This window comes from Anguilla rostrata, chromosome 12, assembly GCF_018555375.3.
Source record: "Anguilla rostrata isolate EN2019 chromosome 12, ASM1855537v3, whole genome shotgun sequence".
In the NCBI taxonomy this organism is placed as follows: domain Eukaryota; kingdom Metazoa; phylum Chordata; class Actinopteri; order Anguilliformes; family Anguillidae; genus Anguilla; species Anguilla rostrata.
Genome location: NC_057944.1, coordinates 13,965,782 through 13,987,216, shown reverse-complemented (window position 1 = coordinate 13,987,216; position 21,435 = coordinate 13,965,782). Strand labels below are relative to the sequence as shown.

Sequence of the window (21,435 nt, the reverse complement as noted above, 5' to 3'; positions counted from 1 at the left end):
AATCTTCAGTGAGATCAGGACCCATTTACATAGCTGGGAAATTCTGAATTGGGGTGTTTAAAAAAAATGTTGGGAGGGTAAAAAAACTGCTACCACAACCTTACCGAGATGTGAAAATTTGCTAAAATTATGTCATTCGCCAGGTCTCTGGAAAAGTCTGTCGGGGTTGAAAGTGCACATGATTGAAAGTGCTACAGTATTCGTAGTTCATCCACGAGTTGGTCACAGGAAGCCTTGATAAGAGTGTTAGTATTCCTGGGGTGAGGGCTATAAAGTGTGAACTGATTGAGTGGGTCAGCTGGAGGCAATCCCAAGTCGCTATCAGCATTTCTGCTCATTGCCAGGTCCTGGGCGAGAACATTGCGTCCGCACTGGACGAGTCCCTCTGGCCCACCGAGCCGACAGCCTCTAGATTAACAGCAGAGTGTCACTGAATCAAACTTCCCTGACACCTGGACACTTACCGTGCATTTACATGTGTAATAATTAGAGTCTTTCTTACCAGGATTGGATTATCCTCTGTACGGTACTGTACTGTAAATTCAGTTGTCTCGGTTAAGCTGCACAGGGGCCTGCTGGAAGCATGCGTGCCCTTCTGTAGGTTGGCATATTTCCTTTTGGCAGAGGCTGGGTCTATTCTTGTCCCCCTTTTCTTTTCATAGCACATGAACAGCTGCAATACCTGAACCAGACTTTCCATCTAGCAAACATAAACAGACCTAGTCACTTCTGGAGCAGTGACCTGCATTGTACTCTATTGTCTCATTAGACTTGATTTTCAGTTTTTGCGACAAGAAATCACAGGCCTGGATCGGGATGTCTTCTAAGGGCTTCTAGTAACATGCCATCATAATCCCGTAAGTAATTTTGCATTCTTTGTTTATTTTTAACTTTTACATTAATTGAATAATTTATCTTATGTATTTATATCAAATCGTAATGGAGTATTTTACAATTATATGGATTACTACAAGTTCTAAAAATATGCATGTATGTATTTTACATTGTGTAACGTTGTGCAAACAAAAGGGACAATTATGTATCCTATACTCCTAATGGAAGATACAGTAAAATACAGAACACGCTGACATAGAAAATTGTGTCATAAATTAGAGGTCATCATTTTTATCATAGTAAATAAGTGTAGTTTGCTGTCTCTCTGATATGCCAGGTGTGGTATTTCTATCTTTTCTGGAAACCAAACAAAAACAAGTGTGTCCAACACTCCAGCATCTCCCAGTGTTGTAGTTCTACGATATATACTGTACATTTGATCTTCTTTAATGGTTTGTCCCATTCATAATGAGATTATTTTAGACATGTCACACCACCCAGCAGGATATGAAACTGAACGTATGCATACGACTTTACGTGTGGTAGCTCTCATATGCCATCTGCTCCTCATCAGTAAGTCATGCGCTGCACGGCAACCAGCTCTCACACTAAACATTCCCCCTGTTGGAGCTAAGGAACCGTGTGCGATAATCAAGGTGGATTTGTGATATTTTTGAGGTGCGATATCAGCACAGACATTCTGGTCGTCATTAAGATGTCGCTGCGCAAATAAGGTTGAGTCGGGGGTGAGAAAGAGGTTTCTATTCATTTCAGACAGAGTCCCCTGTGAGCATGTGTGTAATCATGTAGTAATCTTGAAATCCTGGAAAATCCTGTCAGATCCTCTCACCCCATGTGTGTGTATGAGAGAGAGAGACAGCATGCATGTACATGTTTGTGCTCTTCAGTTAATCTTTTATAATCTGACATTAGAAGGCTATATTAAGTCAGTATATCCTTTCCAGACTTTTAAAGCATCATTTCTCTTTTTTATTTTAGAATATGTCACTCTTGCATCTTAGCCAGCACTGTGTGACCTAAATTTACCAAAGAGTGAAGGAGAATCATGTTTTGTATGCTCTAAGGTGTACAAAGCTTTGAATCTGTGTTTGTGATGCTCAGTAGTGGACTTGACCTCTTTAAATATGTACTCATTCTGTCTCCTGTGTTAATATATAAACAAAACTGTAGACACACATTTTTCATTTTACATTCATATTTATGTACAGTAACCATGAAACTATAGGCCTAAATACCAAAGTTCAACTTGGAACTTCAGAGAACAATAGCCTTAAAATAACTAAAGTTAATGTAAAGGGGCAGACACCATTTTATAGTTCATACATAGTAAGGACAAAATGTTGCGAAGTGAATTTCATTTAATTAAATGACAATTTTAAATCTTCATTTCTGAGTCTTTCATCTTCAGCTTCGTGTATGCGGTTAAATGGTCAAACCCAGCTGTCCTTCTGAAAAATTGCTTACCTGAAATAAGCAATTTTTAGGCAATCTTTGTACATGTTTCAAGACATTTAAAATATCTTATGACAGCCTGTATATGTATTAAATAGCTGAGGCATCATATTCTGCATATGCAGGTAATGACTCATTTACTGTAGTGTGTGTGTGTGTGTGCGTGAGAGAGAGAGAGAGAGGCAGAGTATGAGTGTACACGTGTATGTGTACTGAATGTATGTGTATGTATACAGTATATGGGAAAGAAGGACCTTTTGAATGAACATGGTTTGCAGTTCTTTGCAAGATAGTAGCTATGATTCATAAGAATGTCAAAGATAATACTTGAAATAGGAACCATGCAATTTGAGCAACCTACACAACTTGGTGTTAAACGTGGCTTTAAGAAAAACTATTTTGAAGGAAGTGGTGCAGAGGATACAAGTTTATCTTATGCTCCTATTTCCATTTGTCAAGTTATGTAAGGTTATTCTAATGAGAACATAGCTAGCATAGTGTTGTATGATGTAACATGCTTACTGTGGTTGGGGCAGAGTAGATTTCCTCTTGGTCCTCTTTCTTTGTGGTTGAATTCCCAGTGCCCTTGAACCCTCTTTATTCCTTAGCTTGGCTACGTACATAGATAAGGATGCCAGTTAAAAACTCTTCTCTAAGTTGGGTTTATAACAGGCCCAAATTTGTTCCTGGAGATCTACCGTCCTGCAGGTTTTCATTTCAATGCTAATTTGGCACACCTGATTCTACTAATTATCAGCTCAATGAGATCTCTTGCTCTTGAATGAGAAGTGTCTTGTTAGGATTGGAATAAAAACCTACAGGACTGTAGATCTCCAGGAACAGGGTTGGGAAACCCTGGTCTATAATCTACAATGGAATGTTTCCATAAAGATCATGCCCACCCCAACAAATACATACACAATATGACCAAAAGTATCTGGACACCGCTTGGTCTTGGGCTGTTTTGACGAGGCCTCTTAATTCGAGTGAAGGTAAATCTTAATACTACAGCATACAATTACATTCTAGGCAATTCTGTGCATCCCCAACGGTTTGGGGAAGGCCTTTGGCTGTTTCAGTGTATATCACCTATTGTGTGTGTAAAAGTATAACCTACCAATGAACGTGGAATGCAGAGGGGCTTGGTCTTGCAGCAGTAAGGTATACAGAGGCTGAGATGAATCGTCACATCCTGTGAATGTGTCAGGAAGCAGATTGTGTCAGATCTGGCAGCGGGGTTGAACATTTGGCCCTGATTAAAGATAGATTGATTTATGCGTACGTACAGTTTAGACCATTCCAAAAATGTACCCATCCTCTCCCCATCCCCATCTGTTAGGATTTCAGCTCATCATCTGTCCCTTCATATTTATTAGAAAATATTTTTAGCAATAACTGGTGAGCTTGCTGGTAGGGTTATGGAAAATGTAGAGTTTAAATGCAGGTTTCTTACGTCTGACGCTGACCAGAGCATACTCTTCTCTTTCCCTGAGAGCCTGGGAGGCGTACTCATCCCTCTGCTCTAGAAGGTTCTTCAGCTCTGCATTCTCATCCACGAGGTCTATCTCTTCTGGCAGGGTTGTACAAGCCCATTAGAAAAGTGCTCAAACAGTCCTCTGCTAACATTTTGTTTAAATCTAGTGTTATCAATTTGGCGGCATTTCAAGTGGTCTCTGTGTCCTCTTTCAAAACTGCCCACTCACACAATGGGAAGGACCTTCCCTTATGTGTATTGCTGGATATAATTACATGCTATTTCCCTGTTAGCCTTATTCTAATTTTATTTATTTGTGCTCAGTGGAATAGAAAAAAATGTGTTTCATTTTTTATTCACACTGCTTAGTTCAGAAAACCTTAAGAGTATACTTAAGCTCACAGACCACTTGGACCAAATAACTAGTTGACATAAGAACAGGTTTCCACATGTTCATCATTAATTGTTACGCACTGTAAAATCACCACAACAAATGCTCTTAATTTCAGGAACGACAAGACACTATATACTATTTTTGTTAAATTAGGTAACGGTCCTTACCTTCATATTCACAGTGACAGTGTGATTTTATGCTGTCTAGAAGCACAGATATTTTACAGTGGATGTTAAACAAGGTTTGCTCGTTATCTGTGGAGATGGGGGAGAAACATAAATTGAAATTGTGACAAGACATGACAGGCTTACAGTATTTCTCACGTAGCTGTCATTTAAAATCAATTTGCATGGACAGTTAACAGAAGATGTATCAGCGGTACTCTTTGATCCGGTTTGATTGATTCTGGGGGAGAGACTCACCAGCATGTAGCACTGTGATGAACATTGTAGTTCAGGGATGCCAACCAAATGAGCTGTCTGTTAGAGTGTACTGTATGTCTCTATGGTTTTGGCTCCACTGTGTTTCTCAGTGTCCAACACCACACTTATCTACCTTTCATGTCACAACACAGCTTCCACCCAGTGCCCCCACCCCACCCCAGGCAAATCAAACATCCAAGGTACAGTTTGCTCAAATAGGCGGGGGAAACTGAAGTAATATATGACCACGTAGCTGACTACTACAGCTGAAGGAACACATAGTAGCGTAAACAAATGTATAGCAAGAACTCCTAGCGTTTCAGCTGAAGCTATCACCTCAGGCAACTGAATTCAATCTTCGCCCTTTCACATTACATAATTTCAGACTAACTGCATGAGACAGTGTGTCAAAGGGTAATTCTGTGTAAAAACAAGCATTCCATTTTGTTTAGTCTAGTTCAGTAGCTATCAACCAGTTCTGTCAGAGCCATTTATGCAATATTAACTGAGCACATCCAACTCAATAGCTTCTCTAGAGATAGATTTAATGCATTTATTGCATTTTTAAATGATTATTGTCATATGCTATACAGGCCCAAAGTCTATATGGTATGTGTACAGCATAACATATAAAATTGTTTTATTATTATTATTATTATTATTATTATTATTATTATTATTATTTATATCACTTTTTGCAACACAACATTGTTTTTTCAGTGTATTTTAAATCACAATAAACAAAAAACAAACAAGTAAATAAATAAATAAATATTTTGGAAGGAGACCACTGGGCAACAATAGGCATGCATGTTTCCTTTTTACACATACTCTAGTTCTGTTTTATGAAGTCGTTCTCAGTCAATAAGCTGAATATTTATTGAAATTCCTGGCGACATTGCTATTGTGTAATAGAGTAGACTCTCAGCTCCTGATAGGACCATGCTGGTAAACATCCTGGCCAGCCTCTCTTGCTCAGTGTAACCGGTTCCGTGGAGTGAGAGAGTGCTTTTCTCTCGCCTGTCTCAGTTTAGGAGCTGTAAAACCCCGCTCTGACTCTGACTTGCCGTCGCTTCTAGTTGCCATGGTTTCCTTATCTCCTGGATATGGCAGCCACCAGGCCTGCCATTTTTAGTCTGTGTCTGGGCCTGCTGTGAATGATGCATATTCTAAAGCCTCGGTGTGCCGCTGTTTTTCTTTCCATTACGGCTCTCCATTCATCCGCTGAAAGCGGTTGCCAAGTAATTATATTCAAAACAGAACAAATGACTCACTTTGCAAAGGGTGGGGGCTGGGTTGCTGGTGGGGTTTTAGGGCTGCTTGTTTGCTGAATCTTTGTACTTCAACTGCTTAAATATCAAAACCAAATACGGTCCATGAATGCTGCCATTTTGTCTGTTGCAACACAATATGCGTGTTTTTTTTTTTTTCCTAGGATGACACAATGGTTGTTTCATCACTGATGTTTAACATAAAGGGTTGATGGCCTGAAGGAAGGATGATTGTGTGGTTCAGTTAACAGTGGCAAGCACTGGCGTTGTGAATGCTCTCTCTTTCCAGCTGCTAAACAAGGTTATATAACACTCCCCATCACCCACCCCCCCTCCCCACCCCTGTCGCACGCCCTCAGTCCCTCACTTCAGCAGTGCTGTGGAAATAAGTGAGCAGTAAACATGCATATCAGAGTCATTCAAAGTAGGAGATGCATGTTGTGTGATATTTTGAGAAGCCCTTCTGTTCATGTCGTGCCCTGATTTATTATGAGCAAATGACGGTATGAATTGCGGAATGCCTTTTTCATCTGCGGTCCTAGGAGAGCCTCGAAGAGATGGACTGACCTCATCTCTCGCTGGACTGTAGCCCCCACGTGGGAGAGAGGCGGCAGCCATTCCACGCCATTCTGTCCTCACAGAGCGAGGTGGAGAGGAGGCAGATCTGTCTGTGCACGGCCAAACAGCAGGTGAGGAATGGGTGCATCTTGGGAAGTCTCTGACATCTGTATACCGTCCTCACCAAATGGAATGTTTAATGTTCTGAGTCTTTTTCTATGTCTGCAGTTTATCACAGTTGTCTTGATTTGAAGATTGCATTCAGAAATTCGATATTCAATTTTTGTTGCATGTCGCACTTTAAATACATGCTCATTGCTTCACACTTGCAAACTATGAAGTTGTTTTTGTTTTTTTCAGGATCAGAGGTCTAAAAATGTGAGGAAAGTGTATGAATGTAAAGGTAATGAACGCCAACCTGAAAATGAATGTAGCCAGATTAGCATCAAGTTTAAGAATTAATTGGCCTCTGGAAACCTTGTGGGACTCTCTGGCCCAGTTTCATTTTTTCTCCCAGCTGTGGCCAAACGTCTTAAAATGGGAGCACTCAGTTGTGGGTTATGGCAGATGAAAACGTGCTCTCAGATACCTAAACACGCTCAGACGGCAATGTTTCCTTTTTAAATTTAAATGAGTAATCCATGCTAATGTGAGTAGACTGCATTGTACTTTAGTGGTATGCAAAATACATAGATATACGGCAATAGACGTTAATGACACTCTCTATCGGAGGTCCATTAATACAAACATATCTGAAATCAGGACACATAATATAGCCAGTCACCAACCCTCTTCCGCATCTCAATGACTTCACGTCAACCACGTTCACGTCACGTCAATTAATATTTGCGTTATCATTCAAATCGTGCTTTAAGATTCCCGTTTTTTTTTAATTTTGTTTAACCTATTTCTTGGGCCAAAACTGGAGTAAGAACAAATATGAAAGTCTGCTTGTATGAAATTGCTTGTAGTATGCTCATATAAAATTATACGGCTCTCTACAACGAATGGGATGCCTTGTGATGCAAAATAGATGTCTGCTTGAAGCGCTTCCATTAGACTAGAACAATACTGCAAATATTAAATTAGCTTTATCGTCAGGTACCGATTAGACGAAGTCCACAACATTCTATTACTGACTCATTCACCGCTTCGCGCGGTTTTGAACAAAAGACTCCGGTCCAAGTGTTAAAAAGGAGCAACATGAACGCATGCGCGACAATGAATGCGCTCTCTGTAAATGGTACAAGTGGCTGTTTATTCTGAAAACAAAGCCAGGGCTTGGTAGTCACGAACGTCGTTGTCTGTTTATCCTCCATTATGAAGTTATAATGGAGACGAGAACAAAATCTAACATTTCGTAAATTAATCTATAATTCACTGGAAACTTTTTAAAGAACTTAAATAGAAGCGAATCTACAGGTTCTTTTTCTTCTTTCAGTTCATGAATCATCAAAGGGTATTGCATGCTACGCCCGAGAGCATGCCTCTCCGTGTTTTACTCACCATGGAAACACAAAGTGTCCGTTTGCGCATATGGAATAGCTGGGATGAAAGCTGAAGTTCACGAACAAAGGATTGCACGTATTTCACGCAGCAGAACTGATGCACGAAGAGCACTTATTCTTGCGAGAAGGAACGAATATTTCATCGTGGATGTTAACGTATAACGTGGAAGGAATTCATTATTCATTTTCTTAAGCTTTTCATTAATTTACGTCAAGTACGTGACAAATCACAGCGTTTTAATTATGCCTTAATACACTTACTACTTCATTACTCAGTGGAAAAGATTACATTTAAGGACGACGAGGGAATTTCTTGTTTTCGGAAAATCTAGGCGCTGTCCGTGGTGCTGAAGAGGGATGTGCGCGCCCTACTAGAATCCAATAGTTTTTAAATATCACAGTCATAATGAATGCCATTTCTTACCCGTGATTACATTTTAATAGGGTTCAATACCATTGGTATATCTTAAAATTAAAATCGTTTATTTTGTCACATACAGGGGAAAGAGCCCGCGAGACGTTTCTCTTCCGAGAACTCCGAAAAATATGATACACACAAGGATTCTGTGGCACTCTCTCTCATTTTTGATTTTAGTAGGTAAGTAATATTCATATCGGATTTTAGCTCCTGTATTTCACTTTTCTGAACATGTTATAAAGTGCTGCAGTTCGTTTCCTTAACTTTAATTCGCAAAATATTCTCCCAGATGTAGCAATGTCTCATTCAGTTTTAGGAATACGTATGTGTACATGCACGTATGTTGTGATCGTGTAATGTATTCTCAGATAACATTGTACTGTCTTAAAGATATTATCTTTCTAATCCCATGTGTGCCCTAGCGTAGTGCTCGAACAATCACACATATTTTCCCGCAAAACACATTTTGAAGCTCTTGGAAGCTACTGGGCCTGTGCAAGATCTGTCTGGCGACAGGCACAATGGCCGTCTTGCCAACGCCAAAGGAAGGGAATATAGTCAACAGAAATACAACAAACAAAAGAAAATAAGATGTTATGAATCCAACTGAATTATTTTGTTTGACTTAAAAACGTGCAATTAAAGTAAGCACGTAAAACGTTCATCCGCCCAGTACGCGCAACACGCTGTTGTGATGCTGGACGGTACTGATACTGGGCGGATACACGAACAAACCCGAATGACCGATGTGTGTCAGAAAGTTTATGATATGAATTTAATTGTCATCGCGGAAAAACATTAACTGAAATGATAGCAGCTTAGATAATACAGTACAAGACAAGATCAAGACCGATTCGTTAGTACCAATAAATATCCTGCCAATTCCCTCTCTGTAGAACTCAGATGCTGAACAGCTCTCAGAGATGTGTACTAAAGATCAAAAAGCCAAGTCACAGGAACTTTATGGTAGTTGGAGATTCCCCTACCAAAAAGAGGAGGATTTAGGAGTGTAGCTTGTCATGGTTTCCAGGGTGTAGGTTATCATGGTTTCCAACAGATGGAGACATTTAAAATGTGCAACTGTTGGATGTTGATGGGATGTTTCAAACATGGGATTCAACCAACGACTTTGACCCATGATTCAATGCAGTTGTAAATTTATTTTTACTCACAAAACAGCAGACCACAGTTCAGTGACACTATACTGTTCTGTTACTATGACTTTGTCACGTTTGCTTCATTCATTTGTCCGTTCAGCCCTTAGAACAAAACATGATGAGATCGCCGTTGACAGGAGGTGCTCATGGCCGTGGCTTATATAAGCCAGGTCTGGGTTTCATCATCAGTACAAAGATGGCAGCCAGAGCCGTGCTCCAGTCACATACCCTGTCACCTGTTTTATTTCGCACATGATGTGACTGTTGGGATCGAGCTCTGTTAACCCCAGTGAGCATTAACCAATCGCCAATGTGCATGGCTTGGCTTAGTCCGTGTGTGGCTGTTGTTAAATGGGTTTTGTAAAAGATGGCGGTCGGTCTTTACTCTGAGTAAAGGGGTGACATGAGGATATCCATGAATACTCAGCAATGCTTTCCTGCTGGATGACGGGTGAGAAATGTTGTGGACATGAGAACTGATATCTAGGCTTAGATTCAGCAGCAGGGGGAAAAAGAACTCCTCACAAAAATGTCAAACTGAATCTTGAGCCTTTTCCCCATGCTAAGATTTAAGATCATTTTCCCTTGACTTTTATTACCAATTAAATGAAAGTCTTCAAGTTTTATTCTGGTCTCAGAAACAAATAAATAGCGCATTTGTAAACACATAGCTACAGTATGATTAAAGACAAAGCCCACTTTCATATATATTGAATATGTACTTCGATCTCAGCCAGTGAAGAAATGATATTCTAGTCATGGCAGGGAGAGGAAGTGATTGTAGGGGGGCATGCTGGACTCTGGAGCTCCATATAGGTTCGACCATGTGTGGAACTCAGTGTACTTTGAGTGCATGTGTAGTCCATGATGAGGATCTGACCACATGTGAACCATCGTTTGGACCATGTGCTTTGATTGGTGTGTCCAGTGCAGGTGAGCAGGCCAGTGTGTGTGGAGGTGGAATCAGACACGGAGGCAGTCCAGGGTAACCCAATGAAACTCACCTGCATCTCCTGCATGAAGAGAGAAGAGGTCAATGCTGAGACCCGGGTGGACTGGTACTACATCGACTTAAATAATGATGAAATCCCGGTAAGGCTGCTCAGAGAATCATCTCATCCCAGCGTTATCGGACTGGCCATCGCGTTGCGAGAAATACAGAATGTAGCGTGTTTGATCAAAATCCATCCCTTCATCTGGCCATCTCTCCTTTCATCAAACAAGTCAGCAACCTTTTGTTATACCTCTTCCTCTGACTCTCAGGCTGCATCGATTTATATAGCTCTGCAGGCAAGTTGGGAGCAGAGAGATATGACACGTTGAAGACAAAAAAAGCTTTCAAAGACCACTATGTTGTGCAGTGCATTTTTCTTCTTGGCGGTTTGCTTGCTTTTTAAAGACATTGGCTTTTATTTTGGCTGAGCAACAGCTAAAAAACAGTCTAAACTTATTAGGTAGGGAGCCTTTTGAAACTGGCTTGGTGACCCTGAGCTCTAACGTGATGTGCTTTCTGTCAGCAGATCTAACGGAAAGCTAATGTTGTGCGTTTTTTTTGCTGTCAGATGTTCTTGTATGACGGGCAGCCCCAGGAAGTGGACGGGCCGTTTAAGGGCAGGCTCCAGTGGAACGGCAGCAAAGACCTGCAGGACGTCTCCATCAGCTTCATCAACGTCACCCTCAACGACACCGGCACCTACAAGTGCGAGGTGTTTCGCCAGTTCCAATTCGACTCCTACACGCCCTCGTTCAGGGGAGAAAAGATCATCAACTTGGTGGTGAGAAAAGAAGGTAAGACCAGGAAATAGATCCCCATTGATTTTTCGTTTTCTTCCTTGGCCTTGAATCTGAGCCATCAAGCCCTGGAAATATTTCACTGTGTATACGTACATCTGTCCAGGCAGAGTTGTCGTTTGTACTTTGTGTCATATCAATATTTAACATAACTGTCTGTATTTTCATAGTAGATATGGGTTTATGTCTGTTTTATTTGTTTTATGTGCATTTAAATTACTTTCATGTCCTGCAGAATCTTTGACATTGTACAGAATGTAGAATATTGTTTAAATAATAATATTGTTTATCTTTGTGTTTTTGTGTATAATCAAAGCTTACAGCTAATTGGAGAGCGCTTATTTGCAGGGGAGGGGGTTTGTCTAACCGTCTACTCTGTTTTATTGGGTAATAAAACAGGGTTTATTGGGTAATGTACAGCAAAAGGTTTGATTTCTAAAATATTTTATGGATGTTTGTCTTGGGATTGCCATACATATACGTCTAATCTCAGCCTGATTGAACATACCATACTTACATGCATTTCTGCAAAGTTTCACATATGCATTGGAAATGCAGTATCTCTATCTGTGTTTCAAGCTGTGTTTTGGTTTGATGAATAGCAGATAGAGATGATGAAAGTTGCATTGTACTGGTGGGTTATGCAATCATGATTGAACTATTGGGCGAAATTAGCCAGATAATAGTTTTTTTCTCATCGTAACTGCACACCAAAACTAGCAAATTGTTTTTTACATACATGTGGTGTCAAACTACAGATGGCTGGAGGTCTGTAGCATACGTTTGCCGCTCAGCAGTTCAGGGTTAACTTATTGTTAATTGCTGCGCACCCCCAGTATATTTCTGACAGTAACTTGGTGGTAAGGTGGAAATATCTCTCTAAATACATAGCAGTCATTATCATTACTTTATAGTGTAAACATGACAGATTTATGTGCTGCCAACAAGTTCTGTAATTTCTTTACTCAGTGCTTTGACCAGCTTCTATAAAAATCTGGAATGGCATAAACTACTATGGACTGAGATTGCTATTTCTATACTGGGGGCATAAAAGAATAAAGTCATGATGTTTAAAAGATACTGCAGCATTCCAGTGTAGTTTGACACCTGATCACAACACAATGGTTTGCATCAAGTCCCCTAGGGTGCAGGGCAAAGGGCATAAGGCATAAGGCACATTGTACCGGAAATGGGTTATAAAGTCCAAATTGTCTGACTCTGGTAAGGCATTGAAACAGATGTGCACACAGCAGTATTACCTGCTGAATTTTAGCACTGATCTGCCAAAGCTAGATTAAGATGAAATACAGTAATAATCAGACGGGGACTATTTTACCCTGTGTTATTTCTGCCAAATCACTTTGTTGTACGTCGCTCTGGATAAGAGCGTCTGCCAAATGCCTGTAATGTAATGTAATGTAAAATCATTCCAAACACGGTCTTATAAAACATTGACCAGTATTTAGCTACTTAGTAGAAAAAGAAGTGCACATTTTAAAAAAGGGACAAGATGGAGAACCTGTGTGACCACACTTTCATTTTTTTGCATTTATTATATATATTATTTGTCTATTTATTGTAGCAACCAAGGACACTAAAGACTGTGCTGTTCATAGCACTGTTGCTGTTCTTCTCTTGATTGTGCAGCAGCAAAGTCTGCATGTATGATCATGTGATCAGGGTGTTTGGGTGGGGTTATCTGTCTGAGGGAATGCAGTTACATAGCTAGGTAGCTTCCATGTGATTGGGGACCGACTGAGGGAGCAAGTGTGAGGAAACGGCCCTGCCACGACGTGTTCACTCAGAGGTGGGATAGCAGGACAACAGAAGCATTGTTATGTTATACTGACATGTGCTACAATATTTAGCTGGCGAATAATGCATAACACAATGCTAAATGGCCTTGGAAAAACATCCAGATGGCACAAATGCATTTTATGCCCTCAAACATGCAGGGGAATGTATTGCGCATGTGGGTTAAAAATGCAAAATTGCATTCTGAAGAGAATTTTTTGGTTGCTTGAAAATCAAATTGGATTTCCAAGTACAGTACAGCCATTTAAAAATTTTAATTTAGAAACATTTTAGATGTTGGACATTTGATGCCCCTCTTTAGAACAAACATTTGATTCCTCTCAACGAACCAAAAAAATCTGTTGTATGAACCAAAAGCATGTTTCCATTCACCTGGGATTGATTATTTATTTTATTTGATTTCATTTTTTGCCTGGCACACAAAAGAGCTGCTGTTTTAAAATTGACCTGGCTTCCTTGTCATGGGACAATGATATGGAAGTACAAAGTCTGTGATGTAAGGACTATAGTCAATTCACCAGAGCCCGAGTGGGTTATTATGGTAGAATTGTTTCACTGTAGAATGCACAGTGGATTTGAACACTGCTGACAGGCGGTGGAAAAACAGGTCTGTAGTATCCCCGTTTTTTTTTTTTTGTTTTTTTTTCTTTAAACTTGAGGATCACAAACGTAACTGCATCTACTATGGCTGTGATTAGTTAGCTAATGCAGTATTACTGCCATTTGTGGTGAATTCAGAATAAGAGAGGGTGGAAAATTTATTTATGAACCATCAATTATCCTTCTGTTAGACACTTAAAAACCTCAGTTGGCACAGAAAACATTGTCTCCAGAGGCGTGGTTAATATATGAGCCAGATATTTATGAAGGGAGGGAAGTTAATCTCTGTAAATGAGTGTGGCACATTTAATAATTTTGAAATGTGTAACTGGGTCAGTTTGTACTTGTACTACCTCACCACAATATCTGAGCCAAATTGGTAATGTGGAGCATTTAGGCGGTATTAAAAACTGTGCTCAAAACTTTTGCTGTGCCAAAATTTTCTCCTGTAGAATGCCTTGCCAACTGTAATTAATTAGCTGCTACTTATCTTGCCTGACTTGCGTGCAAACAAGATGAAGTTCTCATGGTACAGTGTTACACATGACAATTAGGACCTTATTTTGGCATGAACAATGACGAACGTGATGCACCTAGACAGGTTTATCAACCGAGTACCTATTTTAAGCCCTAATGACCCTTCAGTATGTGCTTTTAACAATATTACAGTAGTGATGTGAGAGTGAGGTTTCAGGAACCTGTAATGGTTTGAGTCTTCATGCGCTGTCAATTAAGTATATTTATGATGTAATCAAAATAATGTTTCTATTAGAAAAGCACTCCAGATGGGATCCTGGTGAGTCACTGATTAGTCATGAAAGCATCTCCAATTTTGCCCTTAATAAAGCCTCGCTCTTGAGTCATTGTATTACAGTATTGCCACAGATGAGATCAGATTAGTTTGGCCTTTTGGAAAACTGTTAGATACCGTTCCGGTAGGAAAAGGACAGATATGTGAAAACACATGTGAATGAAGGACACAGGCACCCAAATGAAGGCTCTGATGGTGTTGGTTTTTTTTTTTTTTTGCATGTTGTCTTGCTATCTGAGCAGCCCCTACAGACCCAACAGCCCTGTACTCTGAGATCATGATGTACGTGCTGCTGGTCTTCCTTACCTTCTGGCTGGTGGTGGAGATGATCTACTGCTACAGGAAGATCTCCAAGTCCGATGAACAAACGCAGGACAGCGCGTAAGTTCTTGAGGGGGACGTTTACGGTCAATGGGGTTGTCACACTGTGCAAAAGCAGCGGTCACAAACCATTTCCGGGGTCGTGAGTAAATATTATGAGTGCAGTTCCATACACCTGCATATTCAGCAAATGTTTTGTACAATGAGTGGCTTTCAAGCTAAAATGTGCTGTTGCAACAGATAGAGGCCAATAAATAAATTGGCTATGCTCAGCGGACACTGGGGTTGGCGCAGCTGTGTCCAGGCTTAAGAGGGCTCAGGTACATGTAGCTTCTGCTGTCTCCTGCCGTATTCATCGAGTTCAGCGGGCTGAGACTTCTACAGTGACTTGGCTAGGTTCCCTGTGCCTTCTCATACACCCTATTCAGCTTGAAACTCATTTGGTTAAGCTTCACTGTGATGGCAAATCTTCATGCCCTCCATGACGCACTATTTCTGTGTGCATACCCTGGGGCTGCCATCTGGTCAGATTTTGTCTTATTTTAATTAATTCATTAACTAATTTTAGTATTTTATTTATGTAAATGTTAATGTGTAAGTGCCAGCAGAGTTGTTATTTTTTAGATCATTCTTTTTCTATTATAAATATATTTACAATGTGTACATTCAGTATAAGCACATAATACCGCACATATAATATATATAATATTAGAAATTAATATTCAAAACTAGATTTAGCGGTTTTAATTCATACCCCGTAGACAGTGCTTTGTTTGTGCGAGGTTACTTACCATTTTTGTACATTGAAAAAGTTTTTGTTAAGATACAATATATCATCCAGAAGATTTATGTGTATGTCTGTCATAGTGTTCCATATCTTTAAATGTGATACTCACTCAAGGTTTGGCATATAAAAATATTGGTTTGGTGACAAATCGAATTGGTCTCACTTTGCTTGAAGCAATTTATTTGCTTAAGAATGACAATGGAGTTACATCATGCTAACGATGGCATTATACATGCTTCCTAAATGCTTACTTTGCTACCATGACTGGGAAGCAGTTAAAGTGAAGGTTTCAGTGCTTTCATTTTCCTTCCGATTCACAGCCTGTTAAATGTATTTGTTTCCTGTGGACATGGCTGCTCTGTTTTCTATTTGACTACTACCACATTTTATGCAGATACAATGCTCTTCCACCCACGGTCTCTGTGGTGTTATGAATAAGCTTTGGGGGCCTTCAGCTGGGCCAGGCAATGTTGTTCTCAGCTGGCAGTGTCATACAGTATGTAGTACAATAGAAATGTAGGCTAGTAAGCCAGAGAGAGATTATGTGTGTGTGTGTGTGTCTGTGTCTGTGTCTGTGTGTGTGTTCAGGATATTTTTATGCAAATACACAATGTATTGTAATGCTTGGATTACTTTTTTGTATTCCAGATGTTAGCTGAAGATGTGATTGATGTTAGCTGAATTAATCATGGTTATTTAATTTTGATATTTCAGTGTTTATTATATAAAAAAAAATATATATATTCTTATGTTTGTGGTCTGCAAATATGGATGTGTTTATTCTGGCCTGAATTAAATTGATAAATTACTCAAAAATACCATGGAGCATTGCATTGTGGGAGAAAAGACTTCAGCCAGGGAATGTTTCTGCTGTCAGTAAACAAAAGAAAGTTTGAGAGTTTTGCCTGTTGAGTTGGGATAGATGGATGGATTGATGTCTGAGAGTGCTGATATCTCTACCAAAAGCGAGTGTCTGTGTGTCTGCTTTGCACAGAGAGAGATAGGTAACACTGCAGGGATATTGCGCTCTTCTTACGAGCTGTGTGGGGGTGTTCTAAGAATTTTCTGATTTTTTTAAACAAGGAATGTGGATGCAGACTGCCATGCAGGCGAGAGGACACATAATCAACCTCATCTGCTTAGCATTGTACAGTAATACTAACAAACAGATGCCTTTCAATGCATCGGTACAATCACTGCTTGTAATTATGTAAACACAACCTCCAAAAACACATACCGAATTGCTATGAGCAAGTACCCTTTTAGCACATTTCTGAATTTCTAAAGCCTGTTTTTTTTTTTTAATTAAGAAAGAAATTAAATTTCTTAATCTGCAATGATGTTAGTTAATAGAACCTTCTTGTAGTGTTACTACTTTATGCCTCAACTTTTCAAAAAGCTAAGGGAGAATTCAGCACAGAATGCATTGGCAGCAAGATTGATTGGTACTGTTATTCTCAGGGAAAGATCAGAAGTAGACTGAATGTTCAGGATTATTCTCAGAGAGTTAACTAATGCCTGAGATGAACAATTAAAAACATCACTATTTGAGTTTAAAAAAAAAAGAAGTTGTATCACTAGTTAACTGGGAATATATATATATAATTATAAGCCCAGGACATTCAAAAGTAGAGAGTATCTGTGTGCCCATAATCTTTCCTCACTCCAGCATGATCTGCCCCACCCCCCCCCCTTCCCCCCCTTCCCCCCCTCCAAAATAAAAGTGTTTTCCCATCGTCAGCCAATGAAGGAGCCACAAAAGGAGCTCCCGTGAGTCAGCAGAGCTGGTGGCATGTAGCTGTGTCCTGTTGTCACGGCGATAGGAGTCCCTTAGCGCTGCTTAGAACTGCTTTTCTTTTTGTGCCCGTTTACCCACAGGACAGACTACCTAGCCATTCCCTCTGAAAATAAAGAGACCCCCGGTGCTCCAGTAACGGATTAAAAGCGATTTTCTCTCACACAAAAAAACGGTATTTTTTTGTATTTAACTCTCAATTCAATCTTAATCAACAACATCACCCATTGTGTGTGTGACTAACCGGATCCATTAGATATATTTAATTTTCCATCGACTCCGCCCCCTGCCCTCCCCGTTCTCCTGTGATCCCCACGCGAAGCATCCGTCACCCTTCCATGCACATGCCCCTGTGCCCTGTGCCCGCTCCCCTCTGTGGTGTAACCTTTCTCCCTGTGACCTCCCCTCACACAGAGAGTACTGCTGTCAAGGAAAAGAGATTTCTGTACTTGCAGAGCCAATGGAAGGAGATGTAAAGCACACTGAATTGAGGGGTTGTGATTTTTTGTTGGTGAAAGTGGCAAAGGCAGGCTTTAAAAATAAAAAAAATGAATTGAAAGTAAAAGTTGTTTACCTATGGCCCCTTGAATATATTGGCTAAGGCCTGGATTGAATTAACATTTCATCTTCAAATTTGACTCAACTCTCAAGTGCTTGTCTTATTTTATACACACATTTTGTTGATTGTAGAACTAACTGTTGAAAAGGATAATTTAAAGTCAAAGTTAAGGAAAATATTGATTGAATCTAAATGTGTTTTTACCCTTTTTTTTTTGCTAAACGTGTATTTGTTATTTGGAAATATTTCAGTTGGATGAAAAATTGATTTGTCAGGTGAAGCTTAGTGATGGATTGGAGGTGAAACCTGTCCTTAGTTTACCTTTTGGCCTTGTGTGTCGCAAATCTCTTTCCCCACATCTGTCGTATTATTTTTTATTTTTTTAGTGGCACAGAATCATGATTTAACTGTGTGGTTGTTAATGACAAGCTCCATGGGCAAAGTGTATGGAACATTTCTTTGTCACTTTGATTAACCTACTGATTCCACGCAGTCAAGCTAAAATGCATTTTTGACCTGTTGTACTAGCAAAATCAAGTTAATGTTAATTTTCCCCTGAGAAATGGATTCATCAACTAATGCTGTTCATGTGAGTTGCTATATAGCTGTTAATCAGGGTCTCTTGGATCAGCAGTCTTCAGTATCCAACATCATTACAGTACTAGATTATAAGAACATTGCATACTGCAAGCCTTCGTATCTCTGAATTTAATTTTAGAATTAATTTTACATCTCACTAAGCTCTGTGTCTCTATGTATTAGAGTCATTCACACTTTGACTGTTTGTCTAAAAAAGCTGCTTTGGTACATTTATGTCCATTAAGAGCATTTGAGCTGTACGAAGAGATGATGTATTTGAACCTTGTTTATAATGTATGCAATTATTTTCACATTGAGCAGTACTGCAGCTACATAAAGATATAGTGCTACAAAAAAACATACAACAATTACATTTATATGTATCATTTGGCAGACATGCTTGTCCAGACAAATTTACAAAGTACTTCAAACTTCAATATGATAAAATAACTTCACGTCCATTACTTAGCAAGTTAAAAAAATCAATCAAAATAAATAGCTACAGTCCATACAACTAGTGCTAAGGTTTTAAAAACTTCCTACCAGTAGAAACACTACTTTTTCCTGAATACTTCTACAGCTTTTTACTGTCGTTACTTTGATCCTTCTTACTTTCAGACTGCTCTTATACAAGAACATTGTCCCCCATCTGAGGCCATGGTCCAGCTTTTTTATTGGGTGAATATAGCACCATGTTTTCAGAGGAAGAAACAAAAGCATTTCTGTGATTAAGTGAGAGCTAGATTGGTTTTTATAAGTCAAATACCTGTTGCAGTTTAATTGCTTTATGTTAACCATTAATTTCTGTCCTTTGACTGCTCATTTGTAAAGGCCGCAATGCATGATGGCATAAAGTGGTATTGAGGGAATATTGTATGCTAAAAAAACGCAATTTTAAGACCGATCTTTTTACCTCTAGTATTTCTTTCTTTCTTTCTTTTCATTCCTGTGACTCATGAATCTGAGGCTGACTATGAAGTCTGCAGGCATTCATTTGTTTGAAAAGAGCTACTGTGTAGTATGAGGGTCCACACTATCTGTATGCATGACATTTCCTTCCTGATAACTCACAACACTAATCATGTGATTAAAGCAGCCAATCAGAGTCCTCGGGCTGGGTAAAGAAAAAAAAAATTAGAATATATATATATTTAGAATTGAACCATTATGCTTTTCTGCTGAAACAAGCATATAAAAAATGACCTTCTGCTCTTCTGTTTCAGGTACTGAAGGACCCTTAAGCCTCTGTCGATTGGCGTAATTGTGCAATAGGCTGAACTCTTCAAAGGAACAAGGGGGGGCCGTCAGAACCCCGCCCCCTGCCCCCCACCCCCCGCTGCCCCTTTGTCTTTGTGCTGTGCTTGTGCAAAAGATATCATCGTTGATCAGTCCACGCTTCCTGCTTATTTCACATACCTTTGTGAAGTATGTTGTGATCTGATAACAGCTATGGTATGTTTGTGCCACTGTCAGCCATAGAGGACGAAACAAGAGTACTTAAAATGTGGTGAGATTGTGCAGTGCTGTAGATATAAAAACCAAGGAAAGAGACTTTTCAAAAATGTGAAATTGAATCAGAACCTTGACCCATGCGCACAGGGTACAGGCCTGGTGAACACAGATGCCTTTCTGCTACAAGTTCTTTATGTTAACAGAACATTGGTTGGTTGGTGTTGGTTAACAACTAGGACCCGGGCCAAAGCTCTGATGTAATCAGCTCTTTTGTCATTAAACTTTATGGTCTTCTGCTTTGTCATATACTGTACATATAGCCATTGTTTTATTTGAAAGCACAGTGTTCCTCGACATTTTACAGACACAGAAATGTTTATCATCATTGAACTTGTGCAAGCAATATAATTTGAACTCCAGCTCCAGCTTGAAGACTGAAATGACTGTTTGAATATGAGATACAGACCCAATTCTGTATGTATTCACATTTCATTAGCTGAAATGACCTACCATTCTTTGATATATACAATTTTTTAAAGTTCTTATTTCAGGTTATTTGGATGGAATGATTTCACATCACTGTCAGATACCATATTAAGGTGGAAGTTTGACCATCTGAAATTCCTCACAGAAACCTGTGGGGTGAAACAGAGGCCTCATCTCTCTGAGAACTTGCTTGGGTCAGATGCTAAAATACTTCAGCAGTGGAGTCAGTCACATGACCAGGCGCAAAAAAAAGTGCAGCACAGTTCTATGATAGTCAAAAACACTTTATTTTCACACCATTGTTATTACTTCAGGCCTGTTCACTGCTGAAATAGATTATTTTATTTTGTATTTGAATTGGCGGGCCAGTTTCAGGTTATGCACAGAGAATGAGGACAAGAGGGAGGGAGAGTTCGAGAGAGGGAGGGAGAGAATGAGGAAGGAATTCAGTGATGGAAAGAGAGGAGAGGTGGCTTTTGTATGCATGCCATCATAAACGCAGTGTTGTCGTTGAATACAATCTGCTGATCGAACAGTTTCTTTTGTAGCCACCATTAGTGGGGGTATTTTATTAAATGCATTGTGCTGATATTTTCAAAAGTGCTGTGCGGAGTGTGCTCATTTTCTTCTCATTTTATATTGCATATTTCATGTTGACTGGATTGAAGAAATAAAAAATTAAATCAATTCATATTTCAGAATCGTTTACGGCCTCTGTTTACACCGTCTTCGTTTGGAAGCCTGACAGTATAATGCGTACACAGTGCTAAAAACGCAACTGGAAATCCACACCACGGAGCACGGCGAGTTTCCATTATCGTCCGTGTGACTGGGCCCTCAATCAATTACAATTGATCTTTCCACAGATGAATCAGACTAAACCCGGAGAATGTGCTGTCATTCTTTTTTTGTTATTGTGCCATATGCCGA

At 39.6% G+C, this 21,435-nt stretch overlaps 2 protein-coding genes across 8 annotated transcripts; one reads left to right on the top strand and one right to left on the bottom strand.

The window, feature by feature from the left end:
* The first annotated feature begins 158 nt into the window (after positions 1-158).
* Positions 159-21,206, top strand: scn3b (sodium channel, voltage-gated, type III, beta). Of its 6 annotated transcripts, none has more exons than XM_064301568.1 (9): positions 159-857; positions 6,411-6,557; positions 6,787-6,829; positions 8,435-8,532; positions 10,438-10,601; positions 11,072-11,297; positions 14,769-14,907; positions 17,513-17,604; positions 19,791-21,206. In XM_064301568.1, exons 4-8 carry the CDS (start codon positions 8,481-8,483, stop codon positions 17,574-17,576), a joined length of 645 nt encoding a protein of 214 aa, XP_064157638.1. In that variant the 5' UTR covers positions 159-857; positions 6,411-6,557; positions 6,787-6,829; positions 8,435-8,480; the 3' UTR covers positions 17,577-17,604; positions 19,791-21,206. The 6 variants fall into 6 exon arrangements, with proteins under 6 accessions (XP_064157638.1, XP_064157635.1, XP_064157641.1 ...); XM_064301565.1 differs by having other exon boundaries at positions 160-857; positions 6,411-6,568; positions 6,795-6,829; XM_064301571.1 differs by lacking the exon at positions 17,513-17,604 and having other exon boundaries at positions 165-857; positions 6,411-6,568; positions 6,795-6,829.
* On the bottom strand, positions 2,059-4,740 carry LOC135235765 (uncharacterized protein CXorf65 homolog). 2 transcript variants are annotated; one of them, XM_064301573.1, is made up of 6 exons: positions 4,598-4,740; positions 4,343-4,429; positions 3,761-3,877; positions 3,425-3,499; positions 2,822-2,920; positions 2,059-2,314 (listed from the first exon to the last, which is right to left on the bottom strand). In XM_064301573.1, exons 1-5 carry the CDS (start codon positions 4,620-4,622, stop codon positions 2,826-2,828), a joined length of 399 nt encoding a protein of 132 aa, XP_064157643.1. In that variant the 5' UTR covers positions 4,623-4,740; the 3' UTR covers positions 2,059-2,314; positions 2,822-2,825. The 2 variants fall into 2 exon arrangements, with proteins under 2 accessions (XP_064157643.1, XP_064157642.1); XM_064301572.1 differs by having other exon boundaries at positions 2,059-2,319; positions 2,830-2,920; positions 4,598-4,739.
* Positions 21,207-21,435: the final 229 nt, after the last annotated feature.

Bases quoted from the DNA above. Each gene is read 5' to 3' on its own strand.
- LOC135235765 (XM_064301573.1), bottom strand. From the start codon at position 4,622: ATGTTCATCACAGTGCTACATGCTG. The intron at 4,430-4,597 runs GTGAGTCTCTCC...CCATCTCCACAG, and splicing joins CATCACAGTGCTACATGCTG to ATAACGAGCAAACCTTGTTT. The intron at 3,500-3,760 runs GTAAGAAACCTG...ACACATTCACAG, and splicing joins TGCTCTGGTCAGCGTCAGAC to GATGTGACGATTCATCTCAG.
- scn3b (XM_064301568.1), top strand. From the start codon at position 8,481: ATGATACACACAAGGATTCTGTGGCACTCTCTCTCATTTTTGATTTTA. The intron at 10,602-11,071 runs GTAAGGCTGCTC...TTTTGCTGTCAG, and splicing joins TAAATAATGATGAAATCCCG to ATGTTCTTGTATGACGGGCA. The intron at 14,908-17,512 runs GTAAGTTCTTGA...GTTTACCCACAG, and splicing joins GAACAAACGCAGGACAGCGC to GACAGACTACCTAGCCATTC.